The sequence below is a fragment of the Micromesistius poutassou genome (genome assembly GCF_964030765.1).
Source record: "Micromesistius poutassou genome assembly, chromosome: 12".
Taxonomy (NCBI): domain Eukaryota; kingdom Metazoa; phylum Chordata; class Actinopteri; order Gadiformes; family Gadidae; genus Micromesistius; species Micromesistius poutassou.
In genome coordinates, this window is record NC_140282.1 from 9032797 (window position 1) to 9052812 (window position 20016).

Sequence of the window (20016 nt, forward strand, 5' to 3'; positions counted from 1 at the left end):
GCGTGTGTGTGCATGTGTGCGTGTGTGTGGGGGTATCTCACTGGATCGTGGTGTTGGCGTCGGGGGGAGGGGAGGACGGGGACCGGGGCTCACCTTGTCCACGCAGTCGTCGAAGAAGGCCAGGCTGGCGTCCTTGTCGCTGACGAAGGAGCACTCCTCGATGAAGCGGATGAACATCTGGGTCTTGGTCATCAGGGAGTAGAGCTTCTGGTGGGAGCGGTCCCGGCTGCGCAGGAACCCTGCAGGACCCACAGAGGTTGGGGTTTAGTGTCAGGACGTATCCGGGCAGTAGACCTCTGAAGAATAAGTCCCGTCTCCAAGGCTCCGGTTCCCTCGGTCAAATGTCTATGGGAAATAACATGGGGTTTTTGAATGATCGTACATAACAAACTCTGTAGGTGGCGGAGAAATAAAAGCTGCGTCACGTTTTGAACTACACACATTTTCCATCTAGTTTCGACTGTGTTTTTGGATTGTCGGTGCCGTTTAAGAAGTAAACGATTATTAATGCTACTTTAACGGCACCAAAAATCCAAAAACCCAGTTGAAACTAGATGAAAAGGGTTGTAGTTGAAAACGTGACGCAGCTTTTACTTCTTCACCATCTACAGAGTTTTTTATGTACGATCGTTCATAAACCCCATGTTATTTCCCATAGACATTTGACCGAGGGAACCGGGAGCCTCGGAGGCGGGACTTATTCTTCAGAGGTCTGTAGGGGTCGAGTGATGGTGTCATTCCGTGCCAATACCGACGTTCAAGCTAATAATTTGGCCGATCGGCAATACCGATGTATTTGGTTTGTTATATTTGGTTGTTCATTCACCCTACACATTAGGGTGAATCAATATCAACACATTGTAAAAAGGTTTTGGAAGTCTTTCAGCACTTCATCACAGTATCTTTGTCACTACCAGGCGTCACAGCGATCACAACAGACACAGCGCGGTGATGTGGGCGTGTCACGTCACAGCCCGTTTGTGTGACATCGTGTTGTACAGAGTTGTACAGCCCTAGAGAGGACCACATGGCTGGTGTCAGTCCTTCTTCCGTCTTCCCAGTTGCTCTGGAATCAGCGGAATGCTACGACCCTCACATCACAACAAGGTTCTTCGTCGCGTGGGTGCTTCTTTGGACTGATTGTCGGCTTACGTGATTGGCCCCCACTGCCGCGGCTTAAATGCACGACTACCATTTAAATGAATGGCTCAACTGGCGTTTTCTCCACAACGCCTGATTAGGTCTGAATGAGTCCTATGAATCTCTCTGGATTAAAGCGTCCGCTAAATGGCTAAATAGAAGTAAATACACAACTGAAGGTTCAGTAATTGCATGTTTTGAACACAGCAGTTTATCCACATGGAGAATATAAGGCAAAGTAATTAGCATGTATAAAGTTCAACATGGACATCCTCCCCATCCGCCCGCAACAATTAACTGTGTAGAAATCTGACATTTCTCATCGTCTGGGCAACACGACGGGCCGACAAGTCGTCAGCATAAAAGGTCAATCTTTGTGGGCTCGTAAACAAGATGGAGGACGGCGGCGTCTGTGATTGTTGCTGAACGCAGCTGTGGGGAGACAGCGGACGCTAGGTGCACCAGCGGACACTAGGTGCAGTGGGAGCGCTGGGAGCAGTGGGATGGGGAGCAGGATGGACCAGTGGCCCCGATCCCTCTGGTAGGACGTTGGGAATGAGATCCTGTTCCTTTCTCACATTCTGTTCCTTCACAAAAACAACCGTCCTGTGTTTACACTTCAGACAAGCTGGACGATAAGGTCTCCTGATGGTGTACTCCCCGGTTTGGAAATGTGTTTAAAGGTCACATTCGGATACAACCGTCGACATTTCCAGACATGCATTCATTTACATCTCAGTTCATATATCAGCAATCCATTAAAATATGCATTTTTTTTCATTAAGACAAAACGCAAGACAATAACAGTTTTGTTCCGTCTTTTCCCTTGCTGGGTGAGCGTGCTGCTGGTATTTCCCCAGCGGTCGCATCACGCCATGTTTTGTTTCCTTGAGAGCTCAGCTGGTCAGATCACACCGAGCCAGACGACCAGATGTGAGACGCTCTGCAAATACGCTAGATACACATCGCCGTCTCCATTCGTATGGGTCGGGTTGCGGGAAGATGTAACACAAGGAAAACTGAAGCCCTGATCTGAAAAGTCTGTCACATGAATTCTTAATACGACATATATAAGATCTAAAGTAAATCCTCGACACGCATGCCTTACAGCATGAGCCGGCCTAATTTAGCGTAGGAAAAACACCTCCCCATCCTCCCCCGCTCTGTCGCGCTACACCCCATCAGCCCCACTGAACACGACCTGGTGCATGGCCCTCATCCAGCGGAGCAGCCGGGGAGACGCGCTCTCAACTGGTTTCAGATGTGAGCTCCGCTGGGCACCAGGGGCCGGGGGCCAGAGGCGGGGCCCCGGGGCCCCCGGGGTCCTCAGGGCCGTGTGCAGCTGCGGTTCCTGCGAGCTAAACCTCCCCAGTCTGCAGACAGCCTTGAGCCCCCAGCCCCCATCGTCCTCTACCGTCCCTGGGAGCACAAACCTCAACAGCTTGGCAGTTTGTGTGTGTGCGTTTGGGTACATGTGTGTGTGTGTGTGTGTGTGTGTGTGTGTGTGTGTGTGTGTGTGTTTGTGTGTGTGTGTGTGTGTGTGTGTGTGTGTGCGTTTGTGTTTTGTGTGTGTGTGTGTGTGTGTGTGTGCTTGCGCTCTTGTGTTTGTGTTTGTGTGCATGCACTCTTGCATGTGTGTGTGTGTGTGTGTGTGTGTTGTGTTTGCTTGTGCTCTTGTGTGTGTGTGTGTGTGTGTGTGTGTGTGTGTGTGCTTGCGCTCTTGTGTGTGTGTGTTTGCGCCTTTGTGTTTGTGTGCATGCACCCTTGCATGTGTGTGTGTGTGTGTGTTGCTTGTGTTCTAGTGTGTGCGTGCGTGTGCGTGAGTGTCTTTGTGTATGTGTGTGTGTGTGTGTGTGTGCATGTGGACGCAAACACACATTAAGTCTCATGTATTAAGCAACGCCATCTGGCTCCAAGGTGGACCAGCTGTACAGAGGGATGAGGCTGCAGAGTTTGTTGTTTATTCCACGACACATACGCCGCGGCGGCGCTAATCCATTCACCGCTAGCCCCGTAGCCACCGAGTTCAGAATAGCTCGCTGGCTTTAAACAGCAAGGGCGGTGACGGCCGGAATTACAATATAGGTCAAATATGTTCTTCGCCGTATGTACCCTGCAGGTCAAAGAGCGAGCTGGCGTCCGTGGCCTTCTCCGACGGCGCCTGGGTGATGGGCCGCAGGAAGGAGCGGTAGCCCTTCAGGATGGCGGCCATGAAGCGCAGGAAGGCCTCCTGGATCTCCAGCTCCAGCGTGTGCAGCGTCTTCCCGCAGCTCAGCTCCGACGAGTCCGACATGCTGGGCTCCAGCAGCCCGTCAGGACGCTGCTGACCTGTGGGGGGTGGGGGAGAGGACACACACACAGTGAACAGCTGTTACCATTCAGTGCTTGCTTCGCGGTCACCAAGTTTATCCACACAATATAATTTACATATCAAACAAAAGCGAAAGATATTCCAATGTTTGATATTGTGATTAAGGAATTCTGGGCCAAAGCAAACAATGATGTCAACTACACTTTCAACATAACTTAAAAAAATATGCCATGAATCAAACAGTCCCGGGCCGCGTTTGTTAAAACGTCCTTGACACCAGCGTTTCCGCTTTAGTCGCTTAGTATTTATATTCGCTATTTTCGTAGGGAAAGGAATTTTCGACTCCACTGGTTCAGAAAATCCCGGCATTCAATTTGAGAAGATGTCATGGTCGCCGCGGCAGAGCTGCGGTAATAACAGGGGAAGTGACATCATCCCCGGGTAACAAGGCTGAACAGGTTGAGGAGGCAGGGTATCGTACCGGATTACCACGGCCCCCGTGCATTCCTTTCAATCCCATGACAGTGTGCAGAGGTACACAGCCCGGCCACCCAAGGGGAGGCCGCGTTTCCCAAAGTCCTGAATGCCGTTTACATCTCAACACACCATTATTTGAACTTAAGACAAAACCACCGGGCCGACCTCCAGACAAACTAGAGTTGGCTGAGCTCAGGGCCGGTTTACTTAACCTGAAAGTTGCTAGTATGATCCCCGGCTCCTCCTAGCTGAGTGTCGAGGTGTCCCTGAGCGAGGCGCCTCGCCCTGACTGCTCCTGGCCAGCTGGCTGTCGCCCTGCGTTGGCCGACTCCGCCGTCGGTGTGTGAATGTGTGTGTGAACCGTGTGTGTGAGAACGTCGCTTTGGGTAAAAGCATCCGCTAAATACCCTAAAATGTAACTGTCAAAACAACACGCTGGTGGAAAGATATGACCGCGAGACCTCCTGTCTGTCGTTGAGGCGAAGTCGTCCAAAACAGACGAACAGTCGCTCGGTCTGTACTCACCCTCGACCAGCTGCTGGTGCAGGTTGCTCAGCACATTCATCAGGTTCTTGCAGGCTTTCTTTGGCAGGATCTTCCACGTGAGGGCCCGCTTGTCTTCGTTACTGGAACAAGAAAACAGCGGCAGTGAGCTCCAGAGGTACGGGGGGGGGGGGGGAGCCAACAGCAACAGAGCCAACAGGGGACCAGACTCCGGCTGTCAGGACCACCCTCACAGCCCAGCCCCGGGGACCCGAACACACACGGTGGGGGAGGGGGGCCCGGTGCGGTGACGTGCTCGGGGGGGTGACCCAGAGCCAGAGTCAACGCCGGGGACCAGAGGAACATGTCTGACACGCTACCAAAACAACCATGGTGTCCCAGACTCTGAGAAACGAGGCCCTTATGTCTCTGAGAGTGAGAGCTCAGCAGCTCAGTGGTTCTGCGGTCGGGGTAAAAACAAGAGAGCAGGCGGAGGCTGAGGTGCTAACGCGGCGCAATCCCACGGTTGAACAGCGTTTGACCCCCCCGGCCGCCCGGGACCGGCCCGGGACAGAGCAGGGGGATGTTTAACTGTTAGTGGGCCACTAGCATCTCCATGTGAATAGTGGGGAGAATGGGGCTGATTAACATGCTAGCTGATCACCCACCGTAACCATGAGTGTACGGCATGGATGGATGTGTCTGTCTGTCTGTCTGTCTGTCTGTCTGTCTGTGTGTGTGTGTGCGAATGTATGCACGTGTGCACTGGTGCATGTGCACATGTGCTCATTTGTAAGCATGTGTGTGCGTGTGTGCGTGCGGATACGTGCATGTGTGCTTATGTGTGTGTGTGTGTGTGTGTGTGTGTGTGTGTGTGTGTGTGTGTGTGTGTGTGGGTCTCTCACTGGAATATGGTGTTGGTGTCCAGGTCCACGCAGCTGACGTCGGGCGGCGGGTCGTAGAGGTCGAAGTAGCGCGAGTCCACGCCCACGATGAAGGGGCACGGCGCGCTCAGCACGTCGGCCAGCGCCAGCGGACACAGAGGGATGTACGGGCACGCCCAGTGGAAGGGGAAGATCATCTGAGTGGTGAGGGAGGGGAGGGAGGGGGAGGGAGGGGAGGGGAGGGGAGGAGAGGGGAGGAGGGAGGGAAGGGAGGGAGGGAGGGGAGGGAGGGAGGGAGGGAAAGAGGGAGAGAGGGAGGGGATGGAGGGAGGGAGGGGAGGGGAGGAAGGGGATGAGGGAGGGGGGGAGGGGAGGAGAGGGGAGAGAGGGGAGGGGAGGGGAGGGGAGGGAGGGAGGGAGGGGAGGGAGAGAGGGAGGGGAGAGAGGGAGGGGAGAGAGAGAGGGGAGGGAGGGAGGGAGAGAGGGAGGGGAGGGGAGGAGAGGGGAGTGGGGAGGGAGGGAGGGAGAGGGGAGGGGAGGGGAGGGGAGAGAGGTGAGGAGAGGGAGGGAGGGAGGGGAGGGAGGAGAGGGGAGGGAGGGAGGGAGGGGAGAGAGGGAGGGGAGAGAGGGGAGGGAGAGAGGGAGGGGAGGGGAGGGAGAGAGGGGGGGAGGGAGGGGAGGGGAGGGGAGGGGAGGGAGGGAGGGAGGGGGGGAGGGAGGGAGGAGATGGAGGGAGAGGAGGGGAGGGGAGAGGAGGAGTGCAGCAGAAGAAAGGGATGAGTACGGTTGGCTTAGCTCAGGAGGCAGAGCGGGATGACTTGTAACCGGAAGGTTGCTAGTTTGAGCCCTGGTGCTTTCTAGCTGAGTGTCGAGGTGTCCCTGAGCAAGACACCTCACCCTGACTGCTCCCGAAGGGATGGCTGTCTCTTCGAATGTTTGACTCCGCCGTCGGTGTGTGAATGTGTGTGTGAACCGTTGTAAGTCACTTTGGATAAAAGTCAAATGCCCTAAATGTAAATGTGAATGTAAATGCACAGGAAGCAAAAGAAAATCGTCAGGATATTACTTTCACTTTAAATTGACGGTGGGGAGCTTCCCCAGTCAAGGACAACAGAGAGAAGAAGCCAGCGTGTGTGATGCTGATATGTCACGTGTGCTACGTTCTCACACGGACACACTAATGGGGAGAAGGGTGTCAGAAACCAGCAGCAGACCATGAGAGGGCTTACATCTGAGACCACGTCGGGTACCGACTACGCCCTGGATCTAACGTGCCCGGGTCCATACGGCTCTGAGCGGCTCTGAGGTCGACTCACCGACACCAGGGCCTCGGTGACGCTGGTCACCACGGCGGGGCGGAGGGAGTGGACCAGGATCTTGTGCTCCGTCACGGCGAACACCAGCAGGGTGACGGCGTTCTCCGGCCCCAGGTTCTGCAGCAGCGTGGAGAACCGGCCCCCGCTGTCACACACGGGAAGAAGACCTTTTAAGGACACGCACGGGCGTTTGACGAGAGGTCGGCGGCACTTAATGTACGCACTTATTGTATGTCGTACGTCCTGGCACTTAAAAACAGTACTTAGTTGTGTAGCGTCTTATCCTAGCTATCTGTGTTGTATACTAGGAAGGGGTTAACCTAGCGATTGTTAGTGCTTGGCACTTGGTCCTATGAACATTCTTACTGTACCGACAGTGATGTATCGTTGTTTCTCTTTCTTCTGACAAATGTACTCATTGTAAGTCGCTTTGGATAAAAGCGTCTGCTAAACGCCCTGAATGTAAATGTAAATGGTATTAAACACAAACAAATGGCCATGGTAGTGAAGCAGGAGGTGTTTGACTCTGAATTCAAACCCCAGTCTACCTGCGAGCATCACCTGAGTGATCTAATTAAAGAATTAGCTGCCAAACGGCACAGCGTGTGAACAGAGGAGGAGCTGTAAGTCTGCTGAACGACCACCAGACACTAAACGGCGACCAGAGTGACTGAACACAGCAGGGAGTACCTCAGCGGGAGCGGAGAGGACACGGGCTGGCTCAGCATCAGGCTGTCGTGAGGGGAGAGCTGAGGGAGGAAGGGCAATCAGACGAGACACGAGACAGTAATGCCGCTTTTCCACCGCCAGTACCAACTCGACTCGACTCGACTCGCCTCGACTCAACTCGGTTTGGTTGCGTTTCCATCTAAAAAAGTACCTCTTCAATGTGGGCGGGTCGTAGAAAAGAACCTCTCCACCATGGGCGGGTCGTCATTAGGTTTTAATCACGGGAGATGCGATTCCCGGGAAATCTGAATCTGATCAAGACTATTTCCTGATTCCCGGGAAAGGTTATGATGGGAAATAAAATAAAATAAAATAAAAAGCGCAATGACTGCGCGTCTATTGTTGTCATACGGTAACGTTGATAGAGGCAAAACTCGAGCCCTAGGAAAGGAACGACACTGAAACGAAACAGCGAAACGCCGGTCCGTGGACTCCAGCCACGCCGGACACACAACCACGCCCGACACACATAACGACGCGCAGCCTAACTCTAGCCCCGGGAAAGGAGCGACACACACGGCGAAACGCTGATCAGTGTCCCCCTCGGGAGCGGGTTCGTGGACTCCAACCACGCCGGACACAACTTAACTTTGAGTGATTATTCCCATTTACAGCCGCTGGCCAATCAGTTACCAGCAGCCTGTTTACGTCACACAAAAGTACCTACTCCGCTGGCATGGAACCTCGACGGAGGTAGTACTAAAAAAAAGTACCCGGTACTAGGTACCAGGTACTTTTTTTGCCAATGGAAACGCAAATAAGGCGTGGCGAGTCGAGTCGAGTCGAGTCGAGTCGAGTAGGTACTGGCGGTGGAAAAGCGGCATAAGCGTCCTGCTCAATGAGAGGCTGCACGAAAACCACGTTACCAAGTGAAAGGGTGCGACTGGAAGACTGGAGGCCACAATGGTATTGATGTGTATTTTGTGTTACGTATTGTGCGTTCATGTGTTGTCTATGTCGTATTTTATTTTGTCGTTTTTTTAGCACGAATGTCTGTTCTGTTCAGGAACAGACAAATGTACTTGTTGTAGGTCGCTTTGGATAAAAGCGTCTGCTAAATGAGGCAGAGAAGAGGCTGCATCAAGAGACGGCCAAAACCAAAGTTAGAAGTTAGAGGGTACGACGGACTGGAAACCGCAATCGTATTGATGTGTATTTTGTGTTACGTATTGTGTGTTTGTGTGTAGTTTTTGTTTCTTTCTAGTGTTTTGGGGGCGGCCGCAGAAACGCAGACGGACGTCATGCAGAGTCTGGTTATTCTGGGTATTCTGGGCACTCGGGGTATTCTGGGTGTGCGGGTGTACGGCGAGGGACCTTGGACTCACTTGCACGAGGATGCGCGGCCGCTGGGAGGACGGGAAGGGGACCTTGTGCATGAAGTGGGAGATGTGTCTGTGGAGGGAGAGGCATGAGAGCTATGTGAGGCAGAACACATCCGGGCCCATCGATCACACACACTTTCTCCCCCCACCCCACCTCCCCCCACCCCACTCAGACGGCCTCACTCAGAGTTACGAGCCGCAGTAAAACACCAGCGGAATGGAGGTCCTGCTCCACGCCGGACCCCCCCCCCCCCCCGATTACAGCCCGCTGTGTCTGAGGGGCCGCTCACACTCCTTCCCCTCTCCCCCCGACACCCCCCCCCCCACCGCCCCCCCCCCCCCCCCAGACCTACAGCCATTTTAATTGGCAGCACAGACATGTGCATAACAGACATGTCGGCCTCACTTTAAGGGAGAGAACCCATCCTGTTATTCTACTGAAAGGTGGTGTAACCAGTGAGTCTTGAACGCTACAAGATCTAACAAACATGTGGGCTCAACACTTTAAGATCTAACAGACATGTTGGCTTCCCTTTGAGTCGGAGAACTCATCCTGTTATTCTACTGAAAGGTGGAATAACTACAGAGGTTTAAACACTTTAAGAACTAACAGACATGTCTGCTTCGCTTTAAGGGAGAGAATTCAACCTGTTATTCTACTTAAAGGTGGAATAACTACTAAGACATAGACACTTTTTAAGACTTTAAGACACTTTAAGAGAATAGATCCTGTTATTCAAGTGAAAGGAACAATAACTTATTTCTGACTCTGGTTGAATCATGCAAGAGCAAGTATAACACATAGGATCTATAGATCTATGCACTATAGAGCGGAGGGGCTCACTTCTCGATGGGCAGCGCGTGCGGGCCAGAGATGGAGTAGCGGTACAGGAATGTGAGGAACTTGCGGAAGGCGTCAAAGAAGGGCCAGTGGGAGAGCAGGCAGATGCACTTGTTGGTGTGGACCGTGACGGCGGTGATGGCGGCGGTGGTGGTGGTGGCGGCGGTGGTGGTGGCGGCGGTGACGGTGGTGGACGGCGAGGCTTCGGGCTCCGCGCCGTCCGGGCCCTCGGGGTCCGCGGGGGGCTTGTGGGGCCGGCGCAGGGCCATCAGGCCCAGCTGGGAGTGCTGCTGGTCGGTCAGACACTCCTCGGGGTAGGGCTCGTAGAACTGGATGGCCGCGCCGTAGACCTGGAGACGGGGAGGGGACAGCAAGAAGAATGGGTTGAGCGTGGTCGGCTTAGAAGGATGCTGGTTCGAGGCCAGGCTCCTCCTAGCTGAGTGCTGCAGTGTCCCTGAGCAAGGCATCTCGGCAAGATGTGCGGAGGGTGTGAGGGACCCAGCGTGGGGGATTAGGGGGTCCGGTGTGCACAGCTTGTTTTAAAAAAGAGAGTGCTGAGCGGCCTGAGAACCAGATGAATCTCGCAAGCTCATGTTTCATTTGTTCTGCAGATAAGTTACAACATTTTCCCATAGAGAAACCTTTCTGCCCGGTACGAGATAGGCCGACCAATCACAACCGTTTATCTAAAATGAGGCGAGATAAATACGATAACGAACAACAACAACAACAACAACAACAACAAAGATGGCTGCCGCTGAAGTATAACGGTCTGTTGATTGCGCTATTGAGACATTATTAAACGAACTGGACGGTATATTTTTGCTAAAACAAGAACAGGCGACTGCACTTAAAGCTTTTGTTGAGAAGAATGATTATTTTCCAGTTTGGTTGGGAACGTTGCTATGATTGGTTGCTGCTCTGCGCCCGTTCGTGACGCCCCTCGGAAATTGAAAATGATGTGAGGGGTTCCAGACTAATAGCAGCTGCAGTTTGTCTGGCTGCTGAAGCATCGCCCCTACGAGCATGGAACAGTTGACGGTTGTTTTTCTTACGGTACTGTCCGAACCACGGCCGTCGCCGCGCTGTGAGAACAACACAGAGCCGATGGTCACGTGGCGTTCGTCTCCCTCACTAGACTCTAATCCGAGCGCGCAGCACCTGGGGTCCGGATCAGGACCATTAGATCCCTCCGCTTTCCGCGAAACGGGAGACATTTCCCAATAGTCGGGCGATCAGAGCCGCGGTGGGTCGCGCTCCCCGCACGGTCGGGGACTCGACCTCGGAGCGGGGTTCACGTGTGTTTCCACGAGCATGACTCATGTTAGTGCTGGGAACACGGGTGAATGAACTGTATCCACCTGCTCTGTGTGCTGTGTGCTGTGTGCTGTGTGTGTGTGTGTGTTTATGCGTGTGTGTGTGTGTGTGTGTGTGTGTGTGTGTTTATGCGTGTGTGTGTGTGTGTATATGTATGTGTGTGTGTGTGTGTGTTTATATGTGTGTGTTTATGTGTGTGTGTGTGTGTGTGTGTGTGTGTACGTGTGTGTGTGTGTGTGTGTGTGTGTGTGTGTTTATGCGTGTGTATGTATGTGTGTGTATGTGTGTGCGTGCGTGCGTGTGTGCATGCGTGCGTGCGTGCGTGTGTGTGTGTGTTTATGCGTGTGTGTGTGTGTGTGTGTGCTTATGGGTGTGTGTGTGTCTTGTTGGCATCTGTGCAGTCCTATGCAGACTGGCAGGGACCCACTGACTCGTGCCATGACCTTGGTCAGGAAAACATAGGTCAGCTTACTGCACAGACACACACACACGCACAACACACACACACACACACACACACACACACACACACACACACACACTCAGCAATATGAACCTCCATGCAACTGCTACAGCCTTTCCAAACACAACAGACCCCTGGCATGCTCCTATGCTTGTGTACACAGCGGGACACACACACACAGCTATACAGATAGACACACACAACACACACACACACACACACACGCACACACACACACACACACACACACACACACACACACACACACACACACACACACAAATACACAGCGCTGTTAGACCTGGAAAGAGAGGGACGGAAAAGCAGGGACTTGGAGGGTGAACGAAGCGATAGAAACAACATGAAAGAAGGGAAAGGCACAAAGGCAATATGTGTAGCGGGCCATTCAGCAGTGTGTCCCCTGGTGGAGGGGAGTATCCTGCCGGCCCACTAGGACTGACTGGGGGGCTTAGCACTGAAGTGGAGGGATTAGAGCGGCCCCCAGGCTCCAAGATTCAGGCAGTCATCAAGATCACACCTTGGTGTGTGTGTGTGTGTGTGTGTGTGTGTGTGTGTGTGTGTGTGTGTGTGTGTGTGTGTGACCGGAGGCTGTGTTATCATGAGGCGACAGTTCTCCTCTGTCTGTGAGTCACAACAACCTGGCACGGCCTGTACCTTATGTCTGGTGATGTCTCATACCTGCTGGGGAAACGGTCTGCGGTTTGTGTGATGGGCTGAGTGGGAAAGAGAGTGTGTGTTCGAGAGAGAGAGAGTGTGTCTGTTTAAAAGAGGGAGAGAGATAGATCCAGAGAGAGAGCGAGCGAGAGAGAGAGAAAGAGAAAGAGAGAGAGATCCAGAGTGAGAGTGAGAGAGAGAGTGTGAAAGAGAGGGACAGAGAGAGAGAGATAGATAGAGTGTGTATGAGAGAGATAGAGATAGAGATAGAGCGAGAGAGGGAGGGAGAATATGAGACTGCAGACAGAGATACACAGACAGAGAGCTAGATAGACAGACAGACATAGAGAGTGAGAGATACAGAGAGAGACAACGACATACAGAGAGAGAGGGAGACAGAGACAGAGAGACAGAGCGATTCTGTGTATTCATCAGTGCCGACCTTCTCTCCGGACGCGCCGGTCAGCACAAACGTGGAGAAGACGGGCATGGAGTACTTGGTGTGGGCGGGCCAGCACTCCATGGTGGCCCCCATGGGCAGGCAGAAGAGGGGCACCGACTCGGGCAGGGGGAAGGACTCGTAGTCTTCCTCCGGGTAGCGGCTGAACAAACCTGGACAGGACACACAGACACCGGCGGTGACTCACTCTTCAGGGGCTCAGGTTCCAAAGTGCACCCCCCCACCCCCCGCCACTCCCCCCCCCCCCCCACCGCTGTGATCAGCAGTCCAGTGCAGATGTGGCCACACGATACGACACGATACAGTTTGGTATTGTGAAGACAGAGCCGGCCGAGATTTGTTCGTCGTAATCACGGAAATGACACTCAAGTCACCGGGGCTTTGGTCGATGCTGTACTAGAAGCAGCATTGTCTTTGCCTGTCTTTGTTGAATACAATCGCTGGTGGGTCATTTTAGCACTGGGGAATCGATCTTTGTGCTTGGGCACAAAGAAAGGATCACACGTCTCTTTGCATTGATCGCCGAACATGGCTTGATTCTGTGAGCGGCTTAGCTGAAATGGAGCTTTGCTTTGTTTTGGGTCGGGTTGAAAACTAAGAGCGAATATTAAAAGGATAGATAGATAGGTGTTGTACATGTACGTATCCTATGAGTATCAAATACATGTTTGTATCTTATTAGTATTGAAGACATGTTTGTATCATGAGTATCAAATACATGTACGTATGCTATAAGTATCAAATACATGTACGTGTCGTATTAGTATCTAAGACACGTTTGTATCGTATGGGTATTAAATGCTTGGCCAGCATTGGTCTCTGTTGGGAAGAGAGCTTAGTGGAGCATACATGCTCATCTCGCCGCTCTGTGCTTGACACCTTCAGCATGCTTCAGCAAGCCTGCACTCGCCGCTCCGGCCTAGCAGAGGGTCCACTAGGACTGCTGGTGCATTTCAGAACCCTGGGAAAGCACCCTTCTCTCACCAATACACAAACAGGACAAGACTTTTAAAAAACAGTGCCTGTTGTCTACTAAACTGATGATCTCTTTTGTTTTGGCCGAAGCAATATAATTGTATTGTAAAAACTTAAATTACCTAAACAATACGCTGAATCTATCTTTTGATTACAGACGTCATTAATTGTTGTTTATGTTCCAGTGAATACAGATAATACCGCCCTGTTTACTTCCCATTGTAATCCAGGGAATTAGAAGAGAGCGCTGTGAGAGAACGTTAACATGCAGTTCACCTTGCGTTCGCACGGATATGTCAGAATAAACATCCGTTAGAATGAACATCCGTTACAAGCGGCAAAACGTAGAAGAAGTTATATGGTGGCCCGTTAAAGACAGTCAATCAGTATTCATACTTCTTGTCCGCCGTCACCCCAGCAAATCTGTGAATCGGTCTCCCATAATCCCATAATCCACACATCAATTTAGTCACAGCTCAGATGAATCACGCCCGGGATAGCTATCTCTCCCACCCCGCCTTCATGGGGATTGGTCATAATGCTCTTCTACTGTGTGATGGGTCGATGATTCATAATGAAAAGGGGTTGTTTGGTTGCTCACCTGCTTTGTAGGCGATCATGTTGGTCTTTGCCACAGATTTCTTGTAACACAGATATACAGAGGATCCCCACTGAAAGACAAGGAAAGGTAAACCAGGAATTAGAATGAAGATAAGATACAGATGTATATTTAAGCAATAGATCACGACAGGCCGTGGTATACGCTCATTATACCACAGTTAAGGGGCGTTGTCCGTCCCGACGCGCAGCGGAGGGGCGGCGACCCCCTTCACTGTGGTATAATGACCGTATATCACTGACTGAAGTGATCTATTGCTTTTATAAAACGGTTACGTAAATATGGCGAAATTAAAGTCATAGACACCCTCAATTTTGAAAAAGCTAGAAAGTCGGAAAAGCATTTTTTTTTAACGAATACAGAAAAGTAGTCCCTCCTGGCTGCCGGCAAAGTGTACGGCGGTTGCTATGCAACACACTAGCGTCCTTCAGAGAGAAGGCTAGAGACGGTAGCTTGGTTCGCCGGCAATTTAGCAATTTAGAAGGCTAAATTGCCGGCGACCGTGTGCCTATTGCTTTACAGGCTTTTTTTGGGCTTCAGTGAACTATGCTATCGCTTTTATATATAAATAAACAACAGTTCAAGTTAGGCGCGGAGTGATACTGGACTCTGTAAACTGAACGGGCGTCATAGCTGTGTGTATACGCTCAATATACAACGGTTGGGAACCAATCAGATCGCTTGATTTAGGCCCCCCGTTTTATAATCAGGCATTATACACACACATGACATCAAATTCACAGTCAAAATAATGGAGGTTCGATATTTTGCCTTGAACATCCAACTAGACATTTCTTTAATAAAAGGTTGGAAAATGTCCTATTGCCGGGCCTTGACACAAGAATTTCAAACGACTAAACTAGTTTGACATGTTTGAACCTTGTGAAGGTCAGGTTCAGTTGCAGTCAGAACACATGGAATATCTCATCTGTTGGGTTCCTTCCTCACATTTGGAGGAAGGCCTGCTCTCCACAATAAGCCCACTTTCCCACAACGGTTCCCATGCACAGTGACTCAACACCTATAACAATACTCAAACGCATGACATCCAAGCTTAACTGCCCTCGGTAGGTTCCCAGAAGTCTCTGCCTTTCTCCCGCTGGGTTCACTTAACTTGTTTTTTTCTCTCCCCGCTCGCCCCGAGTTTCAGAGCCACACTCAGCACCGAGCCATCTGTGCACGTGGGCGTGCGGGAAACACGGGACATGCACACGCGTGGCGGGTTCCAGCAAATGGTGAAAACAGACCAAAGCAGACACAACAATGACTTGGCTGGTCTCTCAGTGACTGTGAGTGCTTATATGTGTATGTGTGTATGTGTGTGTGAGTGCATGTGTGCATGCAAGTGTATGTGTGTGTGTGTGTGTGTGTGTGTGCATGTGTGTGCGTGTGTGTGTGTGTGTGTGTGTGTGCACGTGTGTGTGCATGTGTGTGCGAGTGTGTGTGTGCATGTGTGTGTGCATGTGTGTGTGTGTGTGTGTGTGTGTGTGTGCGTGTGTGTGCGCATGCAAGTGAATGTGTGTGTATGTGTGTGTGTGTGTGTGTGTGTGTGTGTGTGTGTGTGTGTGTGTGTGTGTGTGTGTGTGTGTGTGTGTGTGTGTGTGTGTGTGTGTGTGTGTGTGTGCACGTGTGTGCATGTGTGTGTGTGTGCGTGTGCGCATGTGCGTGGGTCTCATGTGGAGGATAAGGTCCATATAAGGTACAGAGGAGCCCGTTATGGCCTTTTACAGGGCTGTGGAGAGGACTAGGGATGTGAAGGTAGAGCAGACCGGTGTGGAGAGATAGCTGACTCACAAATAGCAGGGATTTTAATAACAGCCTGGGGCAATGGAAGCCTACCTGGGATAAAAAGTGTCTGTTTAATTGGCTCTGGTGGCTGCACACAGGCCCACATGGCACAGCAGGTCAAACTCGTATCAAAAACCCAACATTCACCGTTAAACCAATGAAGAAAAAAGTACAATCTGTAAGGGCGAGGTGTCCCTGAGCGAGACACCTCACCCTAACTGCTCCCGACGAGCTGGCTGTCGCCTTGCATGGTTGCATGAACCCTTGGATAAAAGCGTCAGGTAAATGCCCTAAAAATGTAAAATTAAGTCTGATGCAAGTTTCCGATGAATCACCATGAATTCCGAGTCAAGTCAATCGACTGCATGGAATAGCATTTTTCTAACCAGTGGCGCCTCAAAGTGCTTTACAATACTGCCTAACATTCACCCACCGACGGCGGTGTCAACCATGCAACAGCCAGCTCTTCAGGAGCAGTCAGGGGTGAGGCGTCTCGCTCAGGGACACCTCGACACCTCGAGCTGGGGGATCGAACTAGCAACCTTCCGGTCACCAGCCTACCCTCTCTACCTCATGAGCCACATGCCGCCCAGACGTACAAGTCAAGTGCACCTCGTTTGTGAGACCCTTTAAAGACCTTTAATGATGACATATTATTCCACCAGGTGTGAGTGTGATTAGCCGTTACACGCCGTTTTGAAAATCGGCACCTTGTGACATCAGAGGTGCGCGTGTCCACATAGTATGTACGCTGGATAGATCAGTCTACCGGCATACCCAGTGGACTGTAGCAGACGTTGCTCATCTATCCGTCATACATCTAGGTGGACACGCCCACTTGTGATGGCAGAAGAGGCCGATTTTCAAAACGGCTTGAGATGGCTAATCCCACTCACACCTGGTGGTGTAATCTGGGACCTTTGACCCCAGGTCCGGTCTGGGGGTTGCGGTCGCTCACCATACTGCTGTTGAGGTTCTTGTCCACCCTGCAGAAGGTGTGCGGTGGCGTCTCGCCCTTGGCCGGCACGATGATGCAGATGTCGGTGACGGCCAGGGCGGCGTGCGGCTGGCTGTCGGTGGCGCGGCGGTACGTCACGTAGATGCGCTGCGACGAGGTGCTGCTGATGTTGGCCGGCCGGCCGTACGGCGTGGTCTGGATGAGGTGGCAGCCCGGCTTCAGTCGCTCCTTCCACTCGTACAGTACCCTGGACAGGGGGGGGGGGGGGGGGGGAGGACACACACACACATACACACACACACACACACACACATACATACATACATGCAGACACACACACACACACACACACATACACACATACACGCATCAGTACAGCCAGGAAGGTAAGTGAGTAGTGGGTGTGGCTCCTGGCCCAGCAGCCCGGTCCTTTGAGCCAAGAGTCACACTTGACCCTGCTACCTACGGCCACCATACAAACAATTCTTAAATACTCGATAGGAACATGTATTTGATACTCATATCATCCAAACATGTCTTAAATACTCTTAAAGGTGACATATTATACCAGGTGTGAGTGCGATTAGCCATTACAAGCCGTTTTGAAATTACACTACTAAACATGTATTTGATACTCATAGTTCCTGTAGGCTGATCGGTCAATAGGTTTAAATAAGCACCGTTACTTAGAAAAAGCGATATAAAGGTGTAGTTTACTCTGCCACTCTGCCCGCTCCGTCCTGACTCGATGGTTATGGTCTAAAGCGGTGGATTCTCCAGGCTTTCTACTGGGTTTTGAGGAGACGGCAGAATGTGCTTTGGTATCCTGCTCCTGACTGCGCAGTTCATGTTCTCAGGCAGTGGTAACGGCGGAGCAATCAACCAGCACAGACAGAGCAACGGTGGAATTTTAAGTGGTCTGGCTTAGCCTTACCAATACCATATAGACAGTGAATGCCAGAGAAGAGATGAAAATATTAAAATACACGTTGAATCAAATGTCTATCAAGGTTTATGCTGCTTTTAAATGGAAGGAGAATTGTCTATACATGGTATTACAAGATATTTCTCCAGTATTGTACTCTGTGCTTAATGCTTGGTTTGTGATTTTATCATATTATATTATATTTTTTTATTATTATATATTAGTCATAAGTGTCATGACTTCTTGATACATTCTAGTTCCATGTCAAAAATAACGAGTGGCCCTGCTCTTTAGTTTGACATGGGGCTATACAACCCATCCCCATAGCATAAGAATAACGGTCTAGTGTTTACATTGCACACACACACACACACACACACACACACACACACACACACACACACACACACACACACACACACACACACACACACACACACACACACACACACACACACACACACACACACCACACACACACACACACGCCTCCCACCATTGTTAGCATAATATATTTACTCATCATGAGTGTAGCGGAAATGGCCAGGCATATCATAGTTTCACTAAATTATTTAAAAGCCAGATAGCGCGAGCAGACCAGTGATTCGCCAAATTATGTCATTAGCCTTAATGGAACACGGGCAGATGGTGACTATAGAAAGACACAACCCCAACAAAAGGCTACTGGATGACGACAGAACACCGCAAGGCAAGCGGTTTAATGTGCATGGCACACTGCTCCGCGCTAAGCCTTTATCTGCATCTGGGGTACACGGCCCACTCTGGTTTATCAGCAGATAATGGTGGCTAAGTGTGTCTCCCTTCAGCCTCCAGTGTGAAGCAACAGATTAGCATTGCAGCAGTCTGCCGCGTCAGAGACTAGTTGACAGCACTTAGCGCTGTCTGCACCTGCTCGGCTCAGCCAGAAGTGGAAGCGTGTTGACAAATAGCCCAGCATGCATTGGGTCCAGAGAAAGAAGGCTAATACACCACCGTCGCAGAAAAAGCACCCAGAAAGGCACCCGACAGTCTACCAGGCGCCGTTAATGAGAAAGCTGAAACGGCATGATTTGGGTCTCGTCTCCACTGATGTGAGCAGGGTGAAGTGTGACTCTTGGCTCAAAGGACCAGGGCTGCTGGGCCACGAGCCACACCCCTCCTCTCACTTACCTTCCTGGACAAAACGGCTGTCTGCTAGTGAATGCTGGGAAATGAGCCACATGACTTTGCTGGATTCTATCTGACAGTTGACAGGGCTGGCCCTCTTTACTGGTCCATGTGAGTTTGTACTGAAGGGAATCGGTGGAAACGTACGCCAAAGACCCTTTGGTTCAACAATGACGTCTTCCCTGACAGCAGAAAGTCAAATGCTGTGAATGTACATTTCTTACGGATAATGACAAGGGATCAAACGTCGATTTTGACCTTGACCTGCAGAATCCTCTGGCTATTCATCAGGTCAGTTCTGTGCTGGGGGTACCCTTTCACCTCACCAGCTTCTGACACCCATCACCCCTGCCTACGTAGGGTGGGGTCCCGACAATACCAGAGGGGGGCTTTCCCCTTCTCCCTTGACCCCTTCTCCGTTCAAAAGCCTTAGGTCGAGCCACGTCATCAGACGTCACTGCATCTCAGGGCATTGTGATTGTGTGCAACGGCTTTAGAATTTCACTTGACCTCAACCGACAAACAAACAAACAAGCAAACAAGCAAACAAGCAAACAAGTGAGCCAGGGTCCACGCGAGGGCTCCCTCACCCCAGGTCCGTGAGCGGCGGTTTGTCGCGGCCCCGCCGGTAGCACAGGAAGATCTGTGGCGCCATGATGCCGCCGCTGTTGAGGTCGGCCGAGAGGCCCGTGGGCGTGGTCTCCACGCAGGCGAAGCCTGCCGGCACCTCCTCACCCAGCGAGCGCACCACCACCGCCACGTCCGTGATGGGAGCCCGCGCCTTGGCCGTCTTGTGGCAAGCGTCGTCGAAGCGGAGCTCCTGCTCCAGCGGCGTGGACGAGTCGGTCAGACCGGCCACGACGAAGTAGTCGGCTACACGGGGGCCTCTGTCCTCCATCATCCTGGCCCATCCCCGCCCGGAGCCTGGAGGGAGGGGGAGGGGGGAGAGGGGGAGAGGAGGAGAGGGGGGAGGGAGAGGAGGAGAGGGGGGATGGGGAGATGGGGAGAGGAGGAGAGGGGGGAGGGAGAGGAGAGGAGGGGGAGGGAGGGAGGAGGGGGGGGAGAGGGAGGAGAGGAGGAGAGGGGGGAGGGGGGAGGAAGGGATGGGGAAAGGAGGAGAAGAGGAGAGGAGGAGAGGCGGAGAGGAGAGGAGAGAGGAAGAGAGG

The 20016-nt window shown here is 51.9% G+C and overlaps 1 protein-coding gene across 3 annotated transcripts in view; it reads right to left on the reverse strand.

Moving 5' to 3' along the window:
• Nucleotides 1-20016, reverse strand: part of LOC311356616 (C-myc promoter-binding protein-like) — a 43392-nt gene that overhangs the window by 11767 nt on the left and 11609 nt on the right. For all 3 annotated transcript variants that reach the window (XM_084476398.1, XM_084476397.1, XM_084476396.1), the window contains exons 4-15: nt 19441-19774; nt 16759-17005; nt 13995-14064; nt 12401-12570; nt 9507-9853; nt 8666-8732; nt 7302-7360; nt 6612-6756; nt 5317-5492; nt 4454-4554; nt 3253-3468; nt 94-239 (exon numbers count right to left, since the gene is read on the reverse strand). In XM_084476398.1, the coding sequence (XP_084332524.1) occupies nt 94-239; nt 3253-3468; nt 4454-4554; nt 5317-5492; nt 6612-6756; nt 7302-7360; nt 8666-8732; nt 9507-9853; nt 12401-12570; nt 13995-14064; nt 16759-17005; nt 19441-19751 (2055 nt within the window). In that variant the 5' untranslated portion in view covers nt 19752-19774. The remainder of the gene's footprint in view (nt 1-93; nt 240-3252; nt 3469-4453; nt 4555-5316; nt 5493-6611; nt 6757-7301; nt 7361-8665; nt 8733-9506; nt 9854-12400; nt 12571-13994; nt 14065-16758; nt 17006-19440; nt 19775-20016) is intronic.